Raw genomic sequence first — 19,482 nt, 5'->3', positions numbered from 1 at the left:
CATGTCCACGGTGAGGCTTAATTGGGACTGAGGTTGTGGCTTGCTCTGGACAGAGCTGGACACGGGGGTGTAAGGGGAGGGGCTACCCGCAAGGTAGCTGTCGGCAACCGGTTTGGGGAGGGGGCCAGAGCCCTGGAAGGGTGGGGTGGGGGTCGCCCAGGAGTCCCGCGGCGCGGCCATCGAGTCGCCTCCCTCTGTGACCGACGCAGGATAAAGCTCTCAGCGCTGCCACCTGCCCCTCGCCGCCGCATCCCGGCGGCACCCCCACCACCGCGCTCGGCGCGTAAGGGGTGCGGGGCTGGGCCAGGGCTGTCCTGGGGGACCGGCGGGGCGGGGCCGTCGCTCCCGCTCCCCCTCCCCGCCGCCTTCTTCTCCTCGCAACGCCGGGGTTCAGAGCAGCGGCAGCAGCGGCCGCGGCCACATCTCCGGCGCCAGCGCCTCCCGCTCCCTCTCCGGTCCCGCTCGGCCCTGCGCTCTCGGGCCCCGCGCCCCGACCCCGCCGCCGCGCCTGCCGGGGGCCTCGGGCGCCCCCCCGCCCGCCTCACGCTGAAGTTCCTGGCCGTGCTGCTGGCCGCGGGCATGCTGGCGTTCCTCGGTGCCGTCATCTGCATCATCGCCAGCGTGCCCCTGGCGGCCAGCCGGGCGCGGGCGCTGCCCGCGGGCGCCGACAACGCCTCGGGCGCCGCCGCCGCGTCCCCGGGCCCGCAGCGCACCCTGAGCGCCCTGCACGGCGCGGGCGGCTCGGCCGGGCCCCCTGCACTGCCCGGGGCGCCGGCGGCCAGTGCGCACCCGCTGCCGCCGCTGCCCCTCTTCAGCCGCTTCCTGTGCACCCCGCTGGCCGCCGCCTGCCCGTCGGGGGGCGAGCAGGGAGACGCGGCGACGGGCGAGCGCGAGGAGCTGCTGCTGCTGCAGAGCGCGGCCGAGCAGCTGCGCCAGACGGCGCTGCAGCAGGAGGCGCGCATCCGCGCGGACCAGGACATCATCCGCGAGCTCACGGGCAAGCTGGGCCGCTGCGAGAGCGGCCTCCAGGACGCCGGGCCGCGCCGCGACACCATGGCCGACGGGCCCGGGGACTCGCCCGTGCTCTTCCTGGAGCTGGAGGACGCGGTCCGCGCCCTCCGGGACCGCATCGACCGCATCGAGGTGAGCACCACGCCCCGCGCCTTGCCGTCGGGGAGCAGGCGGGGTGGGAGTGGCCGGAGGGCGTCCCGGGTTCTGGCCGCCACCGCCGAGCTGAGTGAGGGACCTGGGGGAGGCCGCCTGCTGGTATTGGACCCTCAGGTCTCCCATCTCCCAGGGATGGCGGTTCCTGCCCCGCAGGCCAGAAGGAAGAATCCCCTTAGGGCACGTGGGTCGGAGGCTGACCCTGTGGCTGAGGCGGTAAGCCTCAGCTTATGTATCTGTAAAGTGGTTATAACAGTGTCCACTTGCAGTGAGGACTGATTAAAACGTAGGTGTGTGGCATGTACTAGGACCTCGTTAAATGTCCATTTCGTTTTCTTCTTTGAGACATCCCCAAAACAGCCCACCCACACTCACTCCCAGTGGTCAGGAGATAGGACACGGAATCCCCCTCTCCTTCCCACGAGGGAGGAACAGAGTCCCCTAAGCCATACCCACCGGGGCTGTACCTGGGACCTAACCTAAGGGCAGGAGCTCAGATGGTGCCCTTCCAGCCAGGATGCCTGGAAGCTGGCAGCTCTGGGGTGGAGACTGAGTGGCGGGTAGGGTTCCTCCTCTCCCACTCGCCTTTTTCAGACATTCCTGGCTCAGGCTGGGAGTCAGATACAAGAGATCTGACCCAGTAGCCCACTGTCAGCAGTCATGTGATCCTGGGCCAGTCATTTCTGCTTTGAAGCTGCCAGACCTAGCTCCCTGTGAGACCCTATTTAGGAGCAGGAGCTGGGCAGACTAGGACGGACAGGCATCCGGGAGACACTGACCATCCCCAGAAGGTCAGGCGCAGGGAAGGGCGTTAGCAACAAAATTGGACCTGTGAAAGGAAGGGAGAAAAAGAGGCCAAAGCCCCGGCTGCCGCCTTTATTCCTCCCTCCAAACCAAGTGCCCCGGCAAAGGCAGAGAGGAGAGAGGCTGGAAGGGAGAAAACGCAGGGACGCCCCTCCCCGCGGCTCTCGGTTAAATCTCTGGCTCAGCAGCACAGGTGATGGCACCTGGAAGGTTGGCCATGCCCATGGTCCAGTGAGGGACCCTCCAGAAAGTCTGTGCTGGTGTCAGCACCCACCCCACAGGGTGTCAGGGTGCAGCCAGGGAGCCGTCACAGCACCCTCTCATCTGACAGTGAGAAACGTGGGTCTCACAGACCTCCTAAGGTGAGCAGCAGAGGCAGGAGGAAAGCCCAGGGTGGTGGGGAGGGCCTTGTCTGCCAGGCCACATCCCCTTTCCCACTCCAGCTCTGGGGGATTTCTAGGATGAGAGCCAAGTGCAAGAAATAATAAAAACAACAACAACAACAATAATACAACTGAAGGTCAGCAGTGAAGGGCAGTTGGGGAGTCTCAGTTTTCCCACCTGTATAATGGGGACAATTACAGCACCTACCTCCCTGGGGTGTCAGGAGGAATAAGTGAGATAATCTCCGTGAAGGACCCAGAACAGTGTCGGTGGAGGTATGCTCAGTCAGTTTGAGTGACTGCTATTTTTAACACTGAGCTCTCACATTACTAACTTTTTAAATAGCCAAAAATAAAAATGGGAACCCTCCTTTTAGGAATAGATTTTATTAATGTAAATTTTTTTTGTTTGTTTTCAAATAACTTCCTCTGGCCTGCCCTAGCCCCTGCCCCCGCACCCAGATGGCACCGTGGCTCCGCCCGTGTCTGGGGCTGGCAGGCTGAGCTCCCCTGGACCTGTTCCCCCGGCACCTGGGCTCTCGCTTAGCCTGCTGAGGTTGGGGCTATCCTGGCGGCTGGGATTTGGCACTAGGTCCGCCTCTCAGGTTGGGGGAGCTCTGGCTTCCCTACCCACACCCCTCCTGCTTTCTGAGTGCCGTGGACATGAGGGGAGACAGGCTGGGGCCGCCTGCCCACACCATCTTCCCGCGGCTGGCTGCAGGCAGGGCCTGTCCCCTCGGGGTCTTGGGAGGAGCTGGGGTCTGGAGTCGGACTATTGGTCTCAGCTGGACTCCATCCCCCTGTTAGACACTATTTAGTTTCTCTCTTCTCTTTTCCTCCAACATCCTCACAAGGATGCTTCCAGATGGTCGGGGTCTACTTTCTCGCCACACATCTCTTCCCCCGCGGCACCTGGTGGCACCACTGACGTTGATAAACTGAATAAAACGTTTCAGTCCTTATTTCGCTGGACCCCTCTCCGACCTCTGACCCCAGTGATCATTTCCTCCTACAGGCTTCCATGTCCTTGTCTTCTAGACACCTCCCACCGCCTCTCCTCCCGCTCTGCCTTTCTGCCCCCGTTCGGGGTTCTCCTCCTTTAACGTCTGCGCCCCTCCTGGCTCTCCCCTCACTTTCCCTGGGTGAGCTCAGCCACACCCTCAGGCTTCCAACATCCATCCCGCTGTGATGCCCAGCTTCCTCTCCAGCCCAGGTTTCTCTCCTGAGCTCCAGACCAAGGATCCCACTGCTCCCTGAGCTCCTCCCTCTGGATGTTCCACCAGCCAGCCCCCAACCCTGTGTCCCCACCTGAACTCGGGTCCTCTGCTTCTCAGGTGTGCTCTGAGAAGGCATGCTGGGGTCCTCCCCTCCCTCCTCCTTCCACTTGGCCTCGGCTCTCTGTGGCTACTCGCAGCAGCCTGTCACTGTCTCCCTCCCCCAGGCACATCCTTCCACCCATCCCCCTTCAGACAGCCCCAGGGACCCTCCTAAGGCCACCATGGGGCTCCCCTGGTGCAAACTCCTCAGCCTGCGTCCAGGCTGCCATTTGGGATCTGGCTCGTCTCCCAGTTCCTTCTTGCCTAGGTACCCACCACCCCTCCCCACCACACACACATACCAGCATATCCATCCTTATCATTTAAGAGTGTTCTGAGACACCTCTTCCCAGAGGCCCTCCTTGATCACACTCTGTCCATATCATCCCTTCCCCACCCCACAGGCCAATTACCAAAGGGGAGGGAAGGTCACGCTGGCCCCGCCTCTCTCTCCAGGCCTCAGGTGGGAGCCATGTGTGAGGGCTTAGGAGAAATTGTTTGTCTTCATGTTTTTATTTTTGTTATTATGGCTGTTGCTGTTAATGGAAAAATGTCAAAAGTATTTTTTGGGGGGAATCACATCTAATCCCACCATTGCATTTGTGTTGCAGCTTCCCTTCAGTCCTTTATCCCAGTGTAGGCATGGTTCCTGCGCTGCCAGCACCGCTGGTCATTACCACCTAGTGGCGCCATAATATCCGGGGTCCGTCGCGGGCTCTGCCATCCATCAGTCCCTTGAGCATCTCTTTTGTTGCTGGAAATGTAGGTGGTTTCTAATTATTTTTCTTCTAGATGCTCAATGCGGGATCCATGTGGGGCCAATAGCTGTGTTTTTTCTTTTTAAGTCTGCTGAATGATTTCTGCAGGCTGAATTCCCAGGAGTGGTATTACTGGGTCAGAGGATATTGACTTCTTGTGGCTGTGGCCAAGAACCACTTTCCAGAAGGGCTGGACCATTTATGTGGCAACCGGCCAGGTACTCATGCTCCGGTGTTCCGTTTCTGCACTAATTTATCTGTAAAAGGAAACTTCAGGATTCATCTCAGCAGTCATTCTTGGACACACACCACATCCTTCGCCCAGCCTAGCAAGCTGGCCGCCTCTTCCACCTTGGAGCGGGAGCCAGGGTAAGGAACACGCTGATGGCCACAGAAGACCCTGGACTTAACAAGTACAGCTCACGCTGAGCACTTCCCAGGTAGCAGGCACTGTACATTCTCACTTCATCCTCATCCAGCCTCTATGAGAGGGGTGCTATTCGATCCCTTTTTCCAGATGAAGAAACCAAGGTTCAGAGAGGTTAAGGAACTGGCCCAATGTCACACGCGGTGGCACCTGGATTTGACCCTGACATTGGCTCCAGAGCCCTTGTTCTTCATCATTAACTCTAGATCCGGAGGGCTCAGACCTCAGTACCTTTCGGAGAGTGAGAAAGATAGGCAAGGGCAGTGGGCCTTGCTGGTAGTGCCCTGGCCATTGCTGCCTCAGAGCACCCAGAGTGAGTGATGGGGGTCAGTACTCAAAGGCTCGTCCTGCTGGCAAGATAACCAGGAGGATCGTGTGAGAGCCTCAGTGTTAAGAAGAACAACGAGAAGTAACCTTGATGGGGCACTTACTGCATATGTATGAGCTAGTGCAGTCTTCGCCCGACGGAGCAGGCTGTACACACTCCTCATGTGGATAAGTGGAGGCTCAGAGAATCTGAAGGAACCAGAGGCAGGCAAGCCCCAGCCCCGCTCTGGTTTCCTCTCTATCAGAAGAGACAGTGGGCCAGATGCCCCCTGAACACCTTCCAGCTGTAAATTGTCTCAGCAATAGGAAGGCCAGGTGGCATAAAGCTGAGAGCTTCTTGCTTGCAACTTTAGGCTAATCACTTTTCCTCTTTGGGCCTCAGTTTTTTAATCTTTAAAATGGGTAGAAGGAGGGGCTCGGTTCAGTCCAGGCCCTTGGGTCTTTAAATGAGGAGTCCTTGGGCATATGCACCCAGATTAGGAGTTGTGGGGCGGGGGGATGCATATGTGTGCAGCCCCTAAGCTTCCATTCACCCACTCCCAGGCCTCCAGTTTCTCAGGGAAGTCTGCAGATAAACACAGTGACTTAGAGGATCTATTGGTGCCTTTTCTAATGTCTATTGGTTGCTTTTACTTTTCTCTTACATTGGTACCCCTTCTGGAAGCTTCTGCTCTCTGGGGGCTGCTTCCCCTGACCCAGCCCCTTTGGCCTTGATGGGGGCCAGCAGAGCATGGCAGGAGAGGTTCTGCCCACTGGCCTTTTGTTTGAGGACATGGAACCTCGTGCCCTCCAGCCACCTGCAGACCCCGATGCCCCTCTCCCTGTGGCTGGCAGGTGGGGTACCTGCACTGGGAAGTCCTTAACCCCTGGTCCTGCCAGTGTGGCACCTTCATTCTAGCAAGAAACCTGGTGTCTTGAGCCCCAGCTCTGCCACCTACTGTGACCTCAGAAAATGTCTTCTTCTCTCTGATCCTCAGTTTCCCCATCTGTCAAATGGGAGGGGTGGGCAGGACCCCTCTCGCTCTGTCATTCTGTGCCCCTGAGGCCTTTCATCCCTGGCAGGCCTTCCCGCAGGAGAGGAGGCGAGCCGGGCAGGGCCTTCCTTGTGGGACTTGTTTTTTTGTTGTTGTTGTTTTTTAGGTATAGCTTACATTCACGGTATCTGAGAGCTCACATATCTTACTTACGAAAGACACAAATCTTAAATGCACAGCTCAGTGAAAGTTTTATGTATGGAAATACCATGAGAGCACCACCCAGATCAAGAATCACAACATTTCGCCCTGGCCGGTTTGGCTCAGTGGATAGAGCGTCAGCCTTCGGACTGAAGGGTCCCGGGTTCGATTCCGGTCAAAGGCATGTACCTGGGTTGCAGGCACATCCCCAGTGGGGGGCGTGCAGGAGGCAGCTGATCGATGTCTCTCTCTCATCGATGTTTCTAACTTTCTATCCCTCTCTCTTCCTCTCTGTAAAAAATCAATAAAAATATATTTTTAAAAAAAAATCAGAACATTTCCAGTGCCCCAGCAGGCTCCTCTGTGACCCCCCAAATCTGTACTTCCCAAAGGCACCACGACTCTGCTCCTGCCCCCACACCTCCCTTAACACGCGTTTGAACACCCTCCCGGTGGACGCGGCTGTCTCCCCATGTCCGGTGTTCTCGTTTTCACTAAGTCTGACGTTCCCTGGGCCCGGGTGCGTGAGTCAGCGGGCTGTTATTTTTCGATGCTGTGTAGTGTCTCTGTGGATATGCCTTCATTGGCTTCCCCATCCCTCTTACGGATGGACATTTGCTTGTTTCTGGTTTGGGGTTATTACGAATAAAGCAGCTTGTGGTATGTTGTGGTGGCTGTAAGCCCTCATTTCTCCTGGCTACGTCCCCAGGAGTGGGATGCCCGGGCCCCAGGAGAGGCATATATTTAGCGTCAGGAGGTACGTGTGCCAAACACTTTTCCAAAGTGGCAGCGAGCGTCTACACGCCCACCTGCGTGCGAGTCTTGCCAACCTGGCTTTGGTCATTTGGAAGACGCTCCTCGTCCTGGTGGGCGTGAGTGCACTCACTGGTTTTAATTTGTATTTTTCTCATGACTCATGGAATGGAGCACCTTTTCTATGATTACTGGCCGTTTTGTGAAGTCTTTGCCAGTGGGAGGTGAAGCGAGGTCAGTGACTGAGAGTGTAGTGGGGTTTCCCCAGGACAAACTTGGGTACATGATCCCCACTAGACGCTGGGGACACGGATTGCAGCCACCAACCCACCGTGGAAGCACTTACGCACCCCCACACACCCTTCATTTGACTCAGGGGAAGTTAAGGTTCAGAGAGGCTGAGTGACTTGCTGCAGGCCACACAGCCAGCACAGCCGAAGGTGAGCCAGGATTTTCTATTAACATGGGCTGGGGGGAGGGGCCTCACTTTGCTGCATATTTTTGACCAGGGCCCAGCAGGTGTGTGGGCAGGCAGGGCCTGAGGGAATTCTGTGGCTTCTCAACACGTCAGCTTGACAGGGAGTACTTGAAGGGGGAGGCGAGGGTCCCTGGGGTTGGGGGTGTCCTATCACTTACTCAGGGGCTTCAGGGAGCCTTCTCCACATCTCCTGGCCTCTTGGTCCTCACCACACACCCTGACTTGGCACCCTGGTGCACAGAGGCCCGTTTATCTTCTCCTTCTTCTTCCTCTTCTTCCTCTTCTTCCTCTTCTTCCTCTTCTTCCTCTTCTTCCTCTTCTTCCTCTTCTTCCTCTTCTTCCTCTTCTTCCTCTCCTTCTCCTTCTCCTTCTCCTTCTCCTTCTCCTTCTCCTTCTCCTTCTCCTTCTCCTTCTCCTTCTCCTTCTCCTTCTCCTTCTCCTTCTCCTTCTCCTTCTCCTTCTCCTTCTCCTTCTCCTTCTCCTTCTCCTTCTCCTTCTCCTTCTCCTTCTCCTTCTCCTTCTCCTTCTCCTTCTCCTTCTCCTTCTCCTTCTCCTTCTCCTTCTCCTTCTCCTTCTCCTTCTCCTTCTCCTTCTCCTTCTCCTTCTCCTTCTCCTTCTCCTTCTCCTTCTCCTTCTCCTTCTCCTTCTCCTTCTCCTTCTCCTTCTCCTTCTCCTTCTCCTTCTCCTTCTCCTTCTCCTTCTCCTTCTCCTTCTCCTTCTCCTTCTCCTTCTCCTTCTCCTTCTCCTTCTCCTTCTCCTTCTCCTTCTCCTTCTCCTTCTCCTTCTCCTTCTCCTTCTCCTTCTCCTTCTCCTTCTCCTTCTCCTTCTCCTTCTCCTTCTCCTTCTCCTTCTCCTTCTCCTTCTCCTTCTCCTTCTCCTTCTCCTTCTCCTTCTCCTTCTCCTTCTCCTTCTCCTTCTCCTTCTCCTTCTCCTCCTCCTCCTCCTCCTCCTCCTCCTCCTCCTCCTCCTCCTCCTCCTCCTCCTTCTTCTTCTTCTTTGGTGTTAAGCCTCACTCGAGGATATTGTTCCATTGATTTTAGGGAGGGAGGGAGGGAGGGAGGGAGGACCATCTATGTGAGGGAGACACATCAGTTGGTTGCCTCCCGCAGGGGCCTTGACGGTGGGGGGCTCGGGAGAGGAACCCAGGTGTGTGCCCTTGACCAGGAATCGAACCCATGACCTTCGGTATGTGGGCTGGTGCTCTGACCATTGGACCATACCGGCTGTCTTCTTTTTATTACAGCTCCAAATTGGCACAGGGACCAGGACTAAAGATCAGTGTGGCTCCACCACCCGCTCTCCTGCCCCTTCCCCACCCGGGTTAGGTGGAAACAGCCTGGGTGGGCCGGCTCCTGGAGGGGAAGACAGGGAACAGGCCAGGCCAGTCTGCGAGTCCTTCCCTGAGTCACCTTGCCCCTGCCCCTCCCCCCGCCACCCCTGCCCGTGGCTCTTGCAGGTGCTCTTGCTGTCACCGGGCCCAGCGGAGGGTTCTCGGGCAGCAGGCACAGCCGGGCTTGTTCACCTCTGGAGCCACAGCACCTGGCGCTTACAAGAGGCAGCAGGGCTGAGCGCACCCGCTGTGCCAACCTGTTCTAAGGGCCTTAAAAGTTAGTCCCGCCGATGATGAAACCGGTTTGGCTCAGTGGATAGAGCGTCGGCCTGCGGACTGAAGGGTCCCGGGTTCGATTCCGGTCAAAGGCATGTACCTTGGTTGCGGGCACATCCCCAGTGGGAGGTGTGCAGGAGGCAGCTGATCGATGTTTCTCTCTCATCGATGTTTCTAGCTCTCTCTCCCTCTCCCTTCCTCTCTGTAAAATATCAATAAAATATATTTAAAAAAAAAAAAGTTAGTCCCACAGGATCCATGGTGCCACTACTGCCCCCGTTTCTCAGATGAGGAAAGAGAGGCTCGGAGAACCTTGCCCCAGGCCCTGGCCAGTGTGGCTTAGTTGATTGAGCATCGTCAGGACACAAGCCCAGGTTTCAGACTAGATCCCTGGAGGGGGCGGGGCACGAATGCAGGAGGCAGCCAATCGATGTTTCACTCTCACATCAGTGTTCTTCTCCCTTCCTCTCTCTTCAAAATCAATTTTACAAAACCAGGCTGTGGGGGTCGGGGTCGGGTGGGGCAGCGGCGGGAGAACCTTGCTCAGTCACTCGCTGGGATTCGGTCGGGGCAGTCTGGCCCGGGGCCCATACCCACTGGGCTACTAGTCACTATGCTCTCCTGCCTCTCAATAGCAGCGAGTGACGATAATAATGGTTAGAACAGAGGTCCTCAAACTACAGCCCGCGGGCCACATGCGGCCCGCTGAGGACATTTATCCGGCCCGCCGGGTGCCGCTGCCTGTCCTGCTTAGCAGCCGACGCGTCCTGGGCCCACAGTGCGCATAGGAATTTGTTCATAGTTTTTTTTTTAACTATAGTCCGGCCCTCCAACGGTCTGAGGGACAGTGAACTGGCCCCCTGGTTAAAAAGTTTGAGGACCCCTGGGTTAGAACATTCATCAGCCACTTCTTATATGCCAGACTTTACATGTGTGCTTTCATTTTGTCACTACTTCTATCCCCAAACATAATACTGTTGTTACCCCCATTCTGCCACTGAGGAAACTGAGGGTCATAGCAGCTGAGCAGCATCCCCAGGGCCACAGACCCAGTGAGGGGGAGCCGAGAAGGGACACAGGCCTGTGTGACACGAGGGTCGTGCCTGTCCTTGCCACATCGCGTTGCCACATCGAGCTGACGGATGGATGAAGGAAGGAAGGGATGAGTTAGTAATGAGGCCCCTGCAGTCCCTCAGAGAAGCCCTCTTTCCCTCTTCCTGGAGCATCTTAGCTCGGGCGCAGGGAAGCCGCCACGTGGAGCTGAGCAGGCACTGGCCAGAGAGGGGAGTTAGGGGCGGGAAGGGTGTTCTCGGCAGAAGGAGCCGCACGTGTGGAGGCCCTGGGATGAGAGGGAGCCGGGCAGCTGGGCCTCGGTGGGAATGAAATGTAGCCGGGGGTGGGGATGGGTAGTGAGGGCTATGATCAGAGGGCACGGGCTACGGGTGGGGGAACGGGGCTGTTGAAGGACTTTAAGCAACGCGGCCGGGTTTGCAGTGAGGTGGCTGCCCCTGGCTGCTGTCTGGAGAGGGGCCAGGTGACAGTGGGCTAGGGCAGGGCAAAAGGGCCGGGTCTGGCCACAGTTAAGATTAAGGGTTAGATTCGACCCTCAGAGACTGATTTTGGATGTTCTCCCTTTTCGTCTTCTTTTTTTTTTTGCATGGCTCAGTGGTTGAGCATCGACCTATGAACCAGAAGGTCACGGTTCAATTCCCAGTTGGGATAGATGCCTGGGCTGCAGGCTCAATGCCCAGTAGGGGGCATGCAGGAGGCAGCTGGTCAATGATTCTCTCTCATCATTGATGTTTCCATCGCTCTCTCCCTCTCCTTCCTCTCTGAAATCAATAAAAATATATTTTTTAAAAAAGAAGAAGAATACCATCCAGGCCCCTACCCAGGCTCACGAAGCAGACGGTTCGCTGCCCCTCAGAGCCTCCTCACTCACAGACCCGGATGCCCACCCCCAAGAGAGTGCCGCCACGTCCTGCATTTGCATTTACCTCTCCATGCATTCTCATGCTTTTACAAATATGCGATCTAGTTTTGAATCTTTGCAACTTTATTTAAATGGTATCTAACTGTTCCGTAACTTGCTTTTTTCTCAATATAATGATTAAACAAAAAGATTTATAGCCCTGGCTGGTTTGGCTCAGGGGTTAAAGTGTTGGCCTGTGGACTGAAGGGTCATGGGTTGGGGTCAAGGGCATGTACCTAGGTTGGAGGCTTGATTCTGGTCCTCCCAGTCGGGACATGTGCTGGAGGCAACCAATTGATGTCTCTCTCATATCAATGTTTCTCTCTGTCTCTCCCTCTCCCATCCACTCTCTCTGAAAATCAACGGGGGGAAATTATCCTCTGGTGAGATTTTTGGTTGGAGATGGAGAACAGTTGGTTCCTTCAAGAGATATTTAAGTATATTAATGATGATAATAATACTGACATTTACATACACTTCATGTGCCACCTCTCCTCTCAGTGCATTATGTTATATGTTAACTCATTTAATTCTCACTGCAATGCTGTGAGATGTCATTACCCTGCCCTTCTTGCTGATGGGGAAACCGAGGCACACAGCTTTACATAACAAAGTCACTGGGCTGGTGGAGCCAGGCTGTGGGCTCAGGCAGACTCCGCTGCTGCCTGGGAGCTGGGCCCTGTGCTGTCCTGGGCAGGGGTGAGCTGTGCAGAGGGTGGGACCCTGACCCTAAAGCCAGCATCTTCCCTCTGCTCCCCGAAGGAGATGAGGTGGGTGGGTCCTCCCCACATACTCCCAGCCTCTGAGCCACCCCGCCCGGGCAGGTCCCTCCTATCCCGTCCCTCTGTGAACCATGGCGACACAGCCTGCCAGGCCCTCGCAGGCTTCTCAGGGCCACTGGAACCTTCTGCTGGCCCTCCAGGCAGGCAGGGCAGCCAGCCTGCACCCTCTTGGCAGACCAACAAGCTGAGACCCAGACTGGCAGGGTAGAACTGAGGCGCGGAACCAGGTCTAGAAGCAGAAGGGCCTGGGTGGGGTTTGGCTTTGTCACTTCGCAGCTCTGTGACCCTAGGCAGGTGACTTCACCTCTCTGAGCCTCAGTTTTCTCATCTGTAAAGTGGGCCTCCTAGTCTCCCCGTTAAGAGGGGCTGAAATGTTTGCACCGTGCCTCCTCAGTGCGGAGCCTGGCACGCAGTGTGTGACAGTGGGGACAGCTGTCGCCGCTAGCATTCTTGTTGTGAGTGCTAATGAGCCCAGCACACGGGCGCTGAGCGGCACTAGAACCCTGGGCTCTCCTCCAGGCTTCATGCAGTTACAGCAACCCCCACCCCGAATCCCAGCACGACAGATGGTGGGTTCCGAGCCCCCATTTTCCTGCCTCATCAGGACCTGAGTGGGGGTGATGGCATCATCCTCCCCCCCACCATCTCGGGCCTGGGGCCCACTTGGCATCTGGCTGGAAGCCCACGCGGCACAGCCTGCACCCGCAGCAGATGGGAAAGTGGGGGGGCGCAGGCATGTTCTTCTGATTCAGACACGGCGGGGAGGGGGCCACACACGATCAGGGGCGTCCACCTCCTCCCTGGCCTTCCTGTTGGCGGCAGAGCTGGTGGCTCTGACAAAAGAACAGCTTGTGAGCCCACCTCCCTCAGCCTGCACGGTTCCCTCGAAACCGTGTCTGTGTGAGTAGCAAGCACTCGGCGTCCTGCTCCTTCCTGGCGGGTCCCTCTCGCTCGGAGGGAGGAGGATGCTTTGCTAGAGAGAGAAGGCTTTGGCTCCAGAGGTGGCAGCTTTGCCCAGCCCATCGTAGAGAACTCAAAAGGACTCCTGCCTCAGTTTCCCTGTCTGTGAAATGGGGACACTCACAGTACCAACAGAAAAATGAACGGTAAGGATTCATGAGTAAATACGTGTAAAGGGCCAAGGGTGGGCCTGGCACACTCATTCAGATGTGTGCCCCTTCTGCCAAGCTTGGCATAGTGGAAGGGGGGAAACTGAGGACAGAGCAGGGCTGGGACCGAGGACCCCCGGCCGCGGCCCTTCCAGCACTGAGGTGGACTGCACTCTATGAGTTGCCTCAGCCCACCGTTTCCGGGAAGTGCAGCCACTTCCAACGCAGTGTGTGGCTGGCCCTGGCCCTCCGTGGGCTGTCTGTGGTCAAGGGAAGATTCTGGAGGTAGCAAGCTGCCTGTCTGCTGATGTGTTCAAGCCTCACAGTTTGCATTGTGCTTTTACAGTCCACGAGGGCCTTTAGAGAGGGGCCAGTGGTCCCTGTTTACAGAAGGGGAAACTGAGGCATTGTGTTTAGTCAGGATTCCTAGGATCCTGGGGGTGAGAAGGAGCCTTCTGGATGGTGAAGGTTAGTGTAACAGGGGTCAAGGTTAGCCCACCTGCCCCCGATCTCAGGGTGGCGTGGCTGAAAGGAGTATCAGTCCCTCCAACTCCTCAGCCCCAGACAGGAATTGCAACAAACAGGCTCTGCTCATTGGCATTTACACATACTCGTCCCCACAAACCTTCTAAACAGCGACAGTTGCCCCCGTGTTGCATGTGAGGAAACAGAGGCTCAGAGAGGTAGAGGCATTTGCTCAGGGTCACACAGCAAGTTGGTTCTCGAGCTGGATTTGAACCCTGGGCTGTCTGACTCAGGAATCTGTCATCTTAACCACATTCCACCCAGATGGCTACAGCACTGGAGCCCTATCCCAGAAGCCCCTGGGTCTGCCCCGTGCCCAAAGCTTGGTGAGTGAATGGGTGAAGACGAAGACAGCCTGCCCTTCAAGGACCTGTCAGGGGCAGCTTCAGTCATGAAGGAGTGTGCTGTGGCCATCACCCCCGACTGCACATTAGAACGGCTCAGGGAGCTTCTCCCTGCCAGCCCCTGCTCCCGTATCCCCACCCCCCCCCCCACCGCCATTAGCTAAGAGGTCCTTGAGGGCGAGATCCAGCCTGCCCTCAGCTGCCAGCACACACCAGTCTGACCACAGTCGAGCTGGATTTGGATCCTGAGCTGTCTGACTCTATGATCTTTATTGTAAAGTATATTTTCATTGATTTTAGAGAGAAAAGGAGAGGGAGAGACACAGAAACATCGATGATGAGAGAGAATCATTGATTGGCTGCCTCTTGCACGCCCCCTACTGGGGATCGAGCCTGTGACCCCAGGGCATATGCGCTGACCGGGAATCGAACGGTGACCTCCTGGTTCATAGGTGGACGCTCACCCCTGAGCCACGCCGGCCGGGCTGAGTCTATAATCTTAAGATGCTTTGCTAGACACCCAGTTTGCTGCTGGAAGCTGGCGTTGCTGGCTCCATTCTGCCTACGGGAAGCTGGAGCTCACCTGGGGTCACCCCACAGCGGGGAGGGGGTCTCTGAGCCCCGCGTCCCTTCTCTTCCTCCCTCCGAGTGACCTCACATACCCCTTCCTCTGCCCCGAGAGCAGCAGGAGCTCCCAGCCCGGGTGAACTTCTCAGCTGCACCCGCCCCTGCGCCCGTGGTGCCCACCGCCCTGCACTCCAAGATGGACAAGCTGGAGGGGCAGCTGCTGGCCAAGGTGCTGGCACTGGAGAAGGAGCGCGTGGCCCTCAGTCACAGCAGCCACCAGCAGCGGCAGGAGGTGGAGAAGGAGCTGGACGCCCTGCAGGGCCGCATAGCCGGACTGGAGCACGGTGGGTCCTGGGCCCCGTGATGGGCAGAGCAGGCGGGGCCTTGGTCCTGGGTTGCGGGGAGTCACTGGGAAAACATCTTCATGCTCTCCAGAAGCTGAAGAGAGAACAGTGGGCGGAGCTGGGAAACACAGAGGGAGAGAATTGCTGGCTACCGTTACCATTATTTTTTATCATTACCATTATTTTTTATCATTATTATTAAGTTTGTATTTTCTGGCACGTATTCTATATTGGGAGTGAGCTAAGGACTTGACACATGAGCTGTCAAGTCCTTGTGGTTTAATCTTCACCAACCACAGAGGGATGGTACTGTTGTTATCCCCATTCCACAGATGAGGGAACTGAAGCTCAGAGAGGTCAAGTGACTTACCCAGGTCACACAGCCAGTGAGTAGTGGATCTAGACTTCAAACTAAATCCGATTCCAAAGTTCATGCATTTAAGCACCCCACAAAATATCACCTTCAATGAATCAGAATGTTATCATTTGTTTAACACCTGGGCCTGGCCTGCCAGGGTGACAGAGAAACATGACGGAATGGACAACATACAGGTATGAGCATCAGGAGACCTAGTTCCTCGTTCCCCAGCTGTCACTGACTTGCTCTGTGACTTTGGAAGTTTGCTTCCTTTACCCAGGCCTCGTTTTCCTCATCTGAAAAGTAGAGATTTAGGGCTCATAAGCTCTCAGGGACCTTTCATCTTTGAAACGTTGCAAGGACCACCCATAGGGGATTATGGACAAGTTGGGGATACCAGGAAAACCATGAGCATTTAGCTGGGACTGGCTTAAATGTAGGACAGGAATTCTGGAGGAAGAAATCCGGGAGGCTTCCTGGAGGAGGTGGGCCTCAAGTTAGTTCTTGAAAGCAGAGGTGGAGAGTGAATTGTGGATTGAAGGGGCCAAAGCAGGGGCACAACTGAAGGGAAGCATAGCAGGTGCCTAAGGACTAGTACACCTCCACCCGCCCCCCATTCTGGAGTATGTTCTGCCCACCACACCCTCATTAGTGTCCACTGACTCCCACCGTTTCCACCTTGCCCCCTCCCCCGGCCCCCTGCAGGGTCCTCAGCCTACAGCCCTCCCAACGCCTTCAAGATCAGCATCCCCATTCGCAACAACTACATGTATGCCCGCGTGCGGAAGGCGCTGCCCGAGCTCTACGCCTTCACCGTCTGCATGTGGCTGCGGTCCAGGTCAGGCAGCACTGGCCAGGGCACCCCCTTCTCCTACTCAGTGCCGGGGCAGGCCAATGAGATTGTGCTGCTGGAGGCGGGCCCCGACCCCATGGAGCTGCTGATCAATGACAAGGTCAGTGGGGATGTGCAGACCACAGGGATGGGGACAGGGGCCACCCTTCCAGGAGCTCCGCGCTGTGCCGGGCCCCGCACAGGGGAGCCCTCTCCATTCTCTCGCTCAGCGTATGCAGCACACCCGCCATGCCTGCTGCCTGCCAGGCTGGGCTCTGGAGCACAATGACAAGCCAGACCTGGGGCCGGCTGAAGAGGGGCTCGAGTCCCAGAGAGGCTGTGGGTGTGGGGCTCCCACTTACAGGGGAGGCAGGGGAGGCTTAAGGAGATTCCATGACTTCCCTGGTGGCCAGCTCTAAGAGCAGGGGTGTCTGCCTCGGGGTCCTGCTCATTCTCCTGGACAAGGAGAGAGGTCCAAGGACCACCCCCCCCTAATGGAGTGGCCCCTCCCAGGACCCAGCAGAATCCTGCTCAGCAGGAGGTTGCTTTTTATGGGTGTCCAGGAAGCAGAGGAAGGAGATGGGCCCAGGGGCGGTGAAGTTTTTCTGAGACCCACTAGGTCCTGAGAAGACCTGGGAAGGTGGACTACATCTAGATTCTACTAACTAACCATGTTCCCTTCACCCACCCCCTGGCTGCCATCCTTGGCTCTGCCCAACTCAGCACTCACTTCTTAGGACTTCAGCACCATGGACAGGGCACAGGGCAGCCCCATTCCAGGAACCTCCTGAATCCTTTGAGCACAGACCTCACAGGCCCCTTTGATGCCTCCCTCCAAGGCTTTGTTCCTCTGTGCTCCCCCCTCGCTTTGCCTCACGTGGACTGGTCAGAGTCCATAGTCATCCAGGTGTGTTTAGACTCCATGTCTTTGTTCCCACACCCCCTCCTCCTCTGGGCCTTTATCGGCTCTGCACCTCCCAAATTGTAATACTGTTCCCGAAGCCCTTCCCTCGGTGCAGACTCCGCTCACTTACAGCTGGGAGCAGAGTCGTATCCCCAGCACAAGGCCTGGCACCAAGTAGGCCTCGGCAATGTTGCACTGAACTGTGCTTTCAGAGAACGAGGAGATGAAAGAGCCTTTGAGAGCTCCAAATCCACAGGCAGCAAATGCCTTTCGCCTCACAGGCCAGGGCTAATCAGTTAGCAGTGGCCTCCGAGAGCACTGCAGTGAGGAGGATTCTGGGGCTGAGTCTAGGCTCGTGATTGATTAGCCGTGTCTGCTTTGGGTGAAGGAGGCGGAGGTGGCTGCATGTTGGCCATTCCTCGCCTGACCTCCTCACTTCACAGATGAGGAAACCGAGACCAAGAGGAAGGTGCAGACCCCACAGGGTCCCGGCGGGGGGAGAGGGGGACAGAGCCAGGGCCGATGCCAGTGCCCCGCCCGAGTCCAAGGTGTGTTCTGCCACTGCCTGCACCTTCTGAGCCCAGCTGTGTGCCGGGCACTGTGTGAGGTGTTCAGGGGAAGGTAGGATTGGAGATGCGGCTCTCACCCCACATGACCTTACAGGCCTGTGAGTGAATGAACTACCCGGAAACAAATGAAAACCAACACTGACTAGTCCCGTGTGGTCTGGGTGAAGCTGTCTGGTTAGGTCGCGGGGAAAGAGGAAAGAGTGCGGGGAAGACGCTGGCTGGGAGGAAGGAGAGGGCCAAGCCTTGGGTCAGTCCCTGGAAGGAAGGGCATGGTGCTCCTGGTCCCCCCACAACTGCTCCAGCCTTGGGCCTTGTGACCTCTGACCTGGAGCTGGGGGATCTGTGTCCAGGTAGCCCAGCTGCCCCTGAGCCTGAAGGACAATGGCTGGCACCACATCTGCATCGCCTGGACCACGAGAGATGGCCTGTGGTCTGCCTACCAGGACGGGGAGCTGCGGGGCTCCGGAGAGAACCTGGCTGCCTGGCACCCCATTAAGCCTCATGGGATCCTTATTCTGGGCCAAGAACAGGTAAGGCTCAGGGCGATGTCCAAGCTTGAGGCCCAAGTAGAAATCCCATCCACCCAGGGCCCTGAGGAGGAGGGGCTAGGCAGAGGGATCCTGAAAGCACAGCAGTGATCACTAGGTCTGACCCAGCCATTGAAGGCCTGCCCAAGGGGCTAGAACCTTAGGGGCGGGGCTAGCAGCTTAGGGGCGGGGCTCGAACATAGGGGCGGGCCTTCAGCTGGGACAGGGCCTGCCTATATCTTTTCTGCACCCTCACTCCATGTCCCTCTCCTTTTTCTCTGCTCTCTTGGCCCAGGATACTCTGGGAGGTCGATTTGATGCCACCCAGGCCTTCGTGGGTGACATTGCCCAGTTTAACCTGTGGGACCACGCCCTGACATCTGCCCAGGTTCTGGGCATCGCCAACTGTACTGGGCCGCTGCTGGGCAACGTCCTTCCCTGGGAAGACAAGCTGGTGGAGGCCTTTGGGGGTGCAACGAAGACCGCCTTTGATGTCTGCAAGGGGAGGGCTAGGGCATGAGGGGCCACTTCGTCCAGGGCCCCTCCCTTGCCTGCCAATTTGGGGACCTTACAGGAGGGGGGCACATTCCCCCTTCAGCCTACCCACACACTGGCCTCCCCTCCTGCTCACTCCTGACCATGCCTCTCATTTCCCCCACCTACACCCACACCTCCAGGATGCCTGCCCTGATGGCTGTCCCCTGATCCCACCTGGGGTGAGTCCAGGGTCTTCAGGGGTGGGTAGCAGTGCCCACCCTCCTGACATTATACCACGGCCCTCTCTTACCCCCACCACACCCTCTTCCATTAACCACATCTGAATTCACTGATGTCTACAGCATCCCATGGGGCTGTGTGTGGGGGGAGGGCCCCCCATCCACCGATGGCCCCCATGCAACAGGCCTGACCCTTCCCCTTCAGGGCTGCAGAGCAGCCCCTGCTGAGAAGGGGAGGGCAGAGACCTAGGAGACTCGGACTCACCCTCCTCCCCTCTCCACCAGCTGCAGTCAAGGGCAGCGGGATCTTGATGGACCCTCTACCCCATACCCACACCCACACCCCACCCCTCCTCCTCCTCTTTCCTCGTTTCTTTGTGTGCAGTGGATTGAATATTGGTTCCATGCCTGTCCAAACCCCACCTCCCGGACATTCCCTTCTCAGCTCTGGCCTGGAGGGTTAGAGGCCAAGACCCCAGGGGGCCACAGGGCCATCGTCACCCCTGTGCCCACCCACAGCTGTGTCCACTGCTTGCATGGTCACTTCTCCCACTCTGTGGCTAGGACGGGGCCTGGGCCACTTTGGCCTGAGCTAGGAGAGGCCCTGTGCCCCAGGGGACCAGGCTCCGGCAGAGCCCCGTTACCACCCTCTCAGGGGGGAAGAAGCCCAGTGAGCAGCAGAAGCATGCAGTGCTGTGCAGAGCATCGCATGAGGAGGAGCCGCCCTGGTTCCCAGCCAGCT

General features: G+C 57.3%; 1 protein-coding gene across 1 annotated transcript; it reads left to right on the top strand.

Moving 5' to 3' along the window:
• The first annotated feature begins 398 nt into the window (after positions 1-398).
• Positions 399-18,684, top strand: NPTXR (neuronal pentraxin receptor). Its single transcript, XM_080658540.1, has 5 exons — positions 399-1,143; positions 14,609-14,834; positions 15,898-16,145; positions 17,848-18,027; positions 18,320-18,684. Exons 1-5 carry the CDS (start codon positions 580-582, stop codon positions 18,542-18,544), a joined length of 1,443 nt encoding a protein of 480 aa, XP_080514666.1. The 5' UTR covers positions 399-579; the 3' UTR covers positions 18,545-18,684.
• The last annotated feature ends 798 nt before the right edge of the window (positions 18,685-19,482 follow it).

This window comes from Plecotus auritus (genome assembly GCF_963455305.1).
Source record: "Plecotus auritus genome assembly, chromosome: 3".
NCBI lineage: Eukaryota > Metazoa > Chordata > Mammalia > Chiroptera > Vespertilionidae > Plecotus > Plecotus auritus.
The sequence above is the reverse complement of the archived record's forward strand: the minus strand, read 5'-3'. Positions and strand labels throughout refer to the sequence as shown.

Excerpts from the sequence above, each read along its gene's own strand:
- NPTXR (XM_080658540.1), top strand. The coding sequence starts at position 580 with ATGCTGGCGTTCCTCGGTGCCGTCATCTGCATCATCGCCAGCGTGCCC. Across the intron at positions 14,835-15,897 it reads CATAGCCGGACTGGAGCACG|GGTCCTCAGCCTACAGCCCT; the intron begins GTGGGTCCTGGG and ends GGCCCCCTGCAG. Across the intron at positions 18,028-18,319 it reads TTATTCTGGGCCAAGAACAG|GATACTCTGGGAGGTCGATT; the intron begins GTAAGGCTCAGG and ends CTCTTGGCCCAG.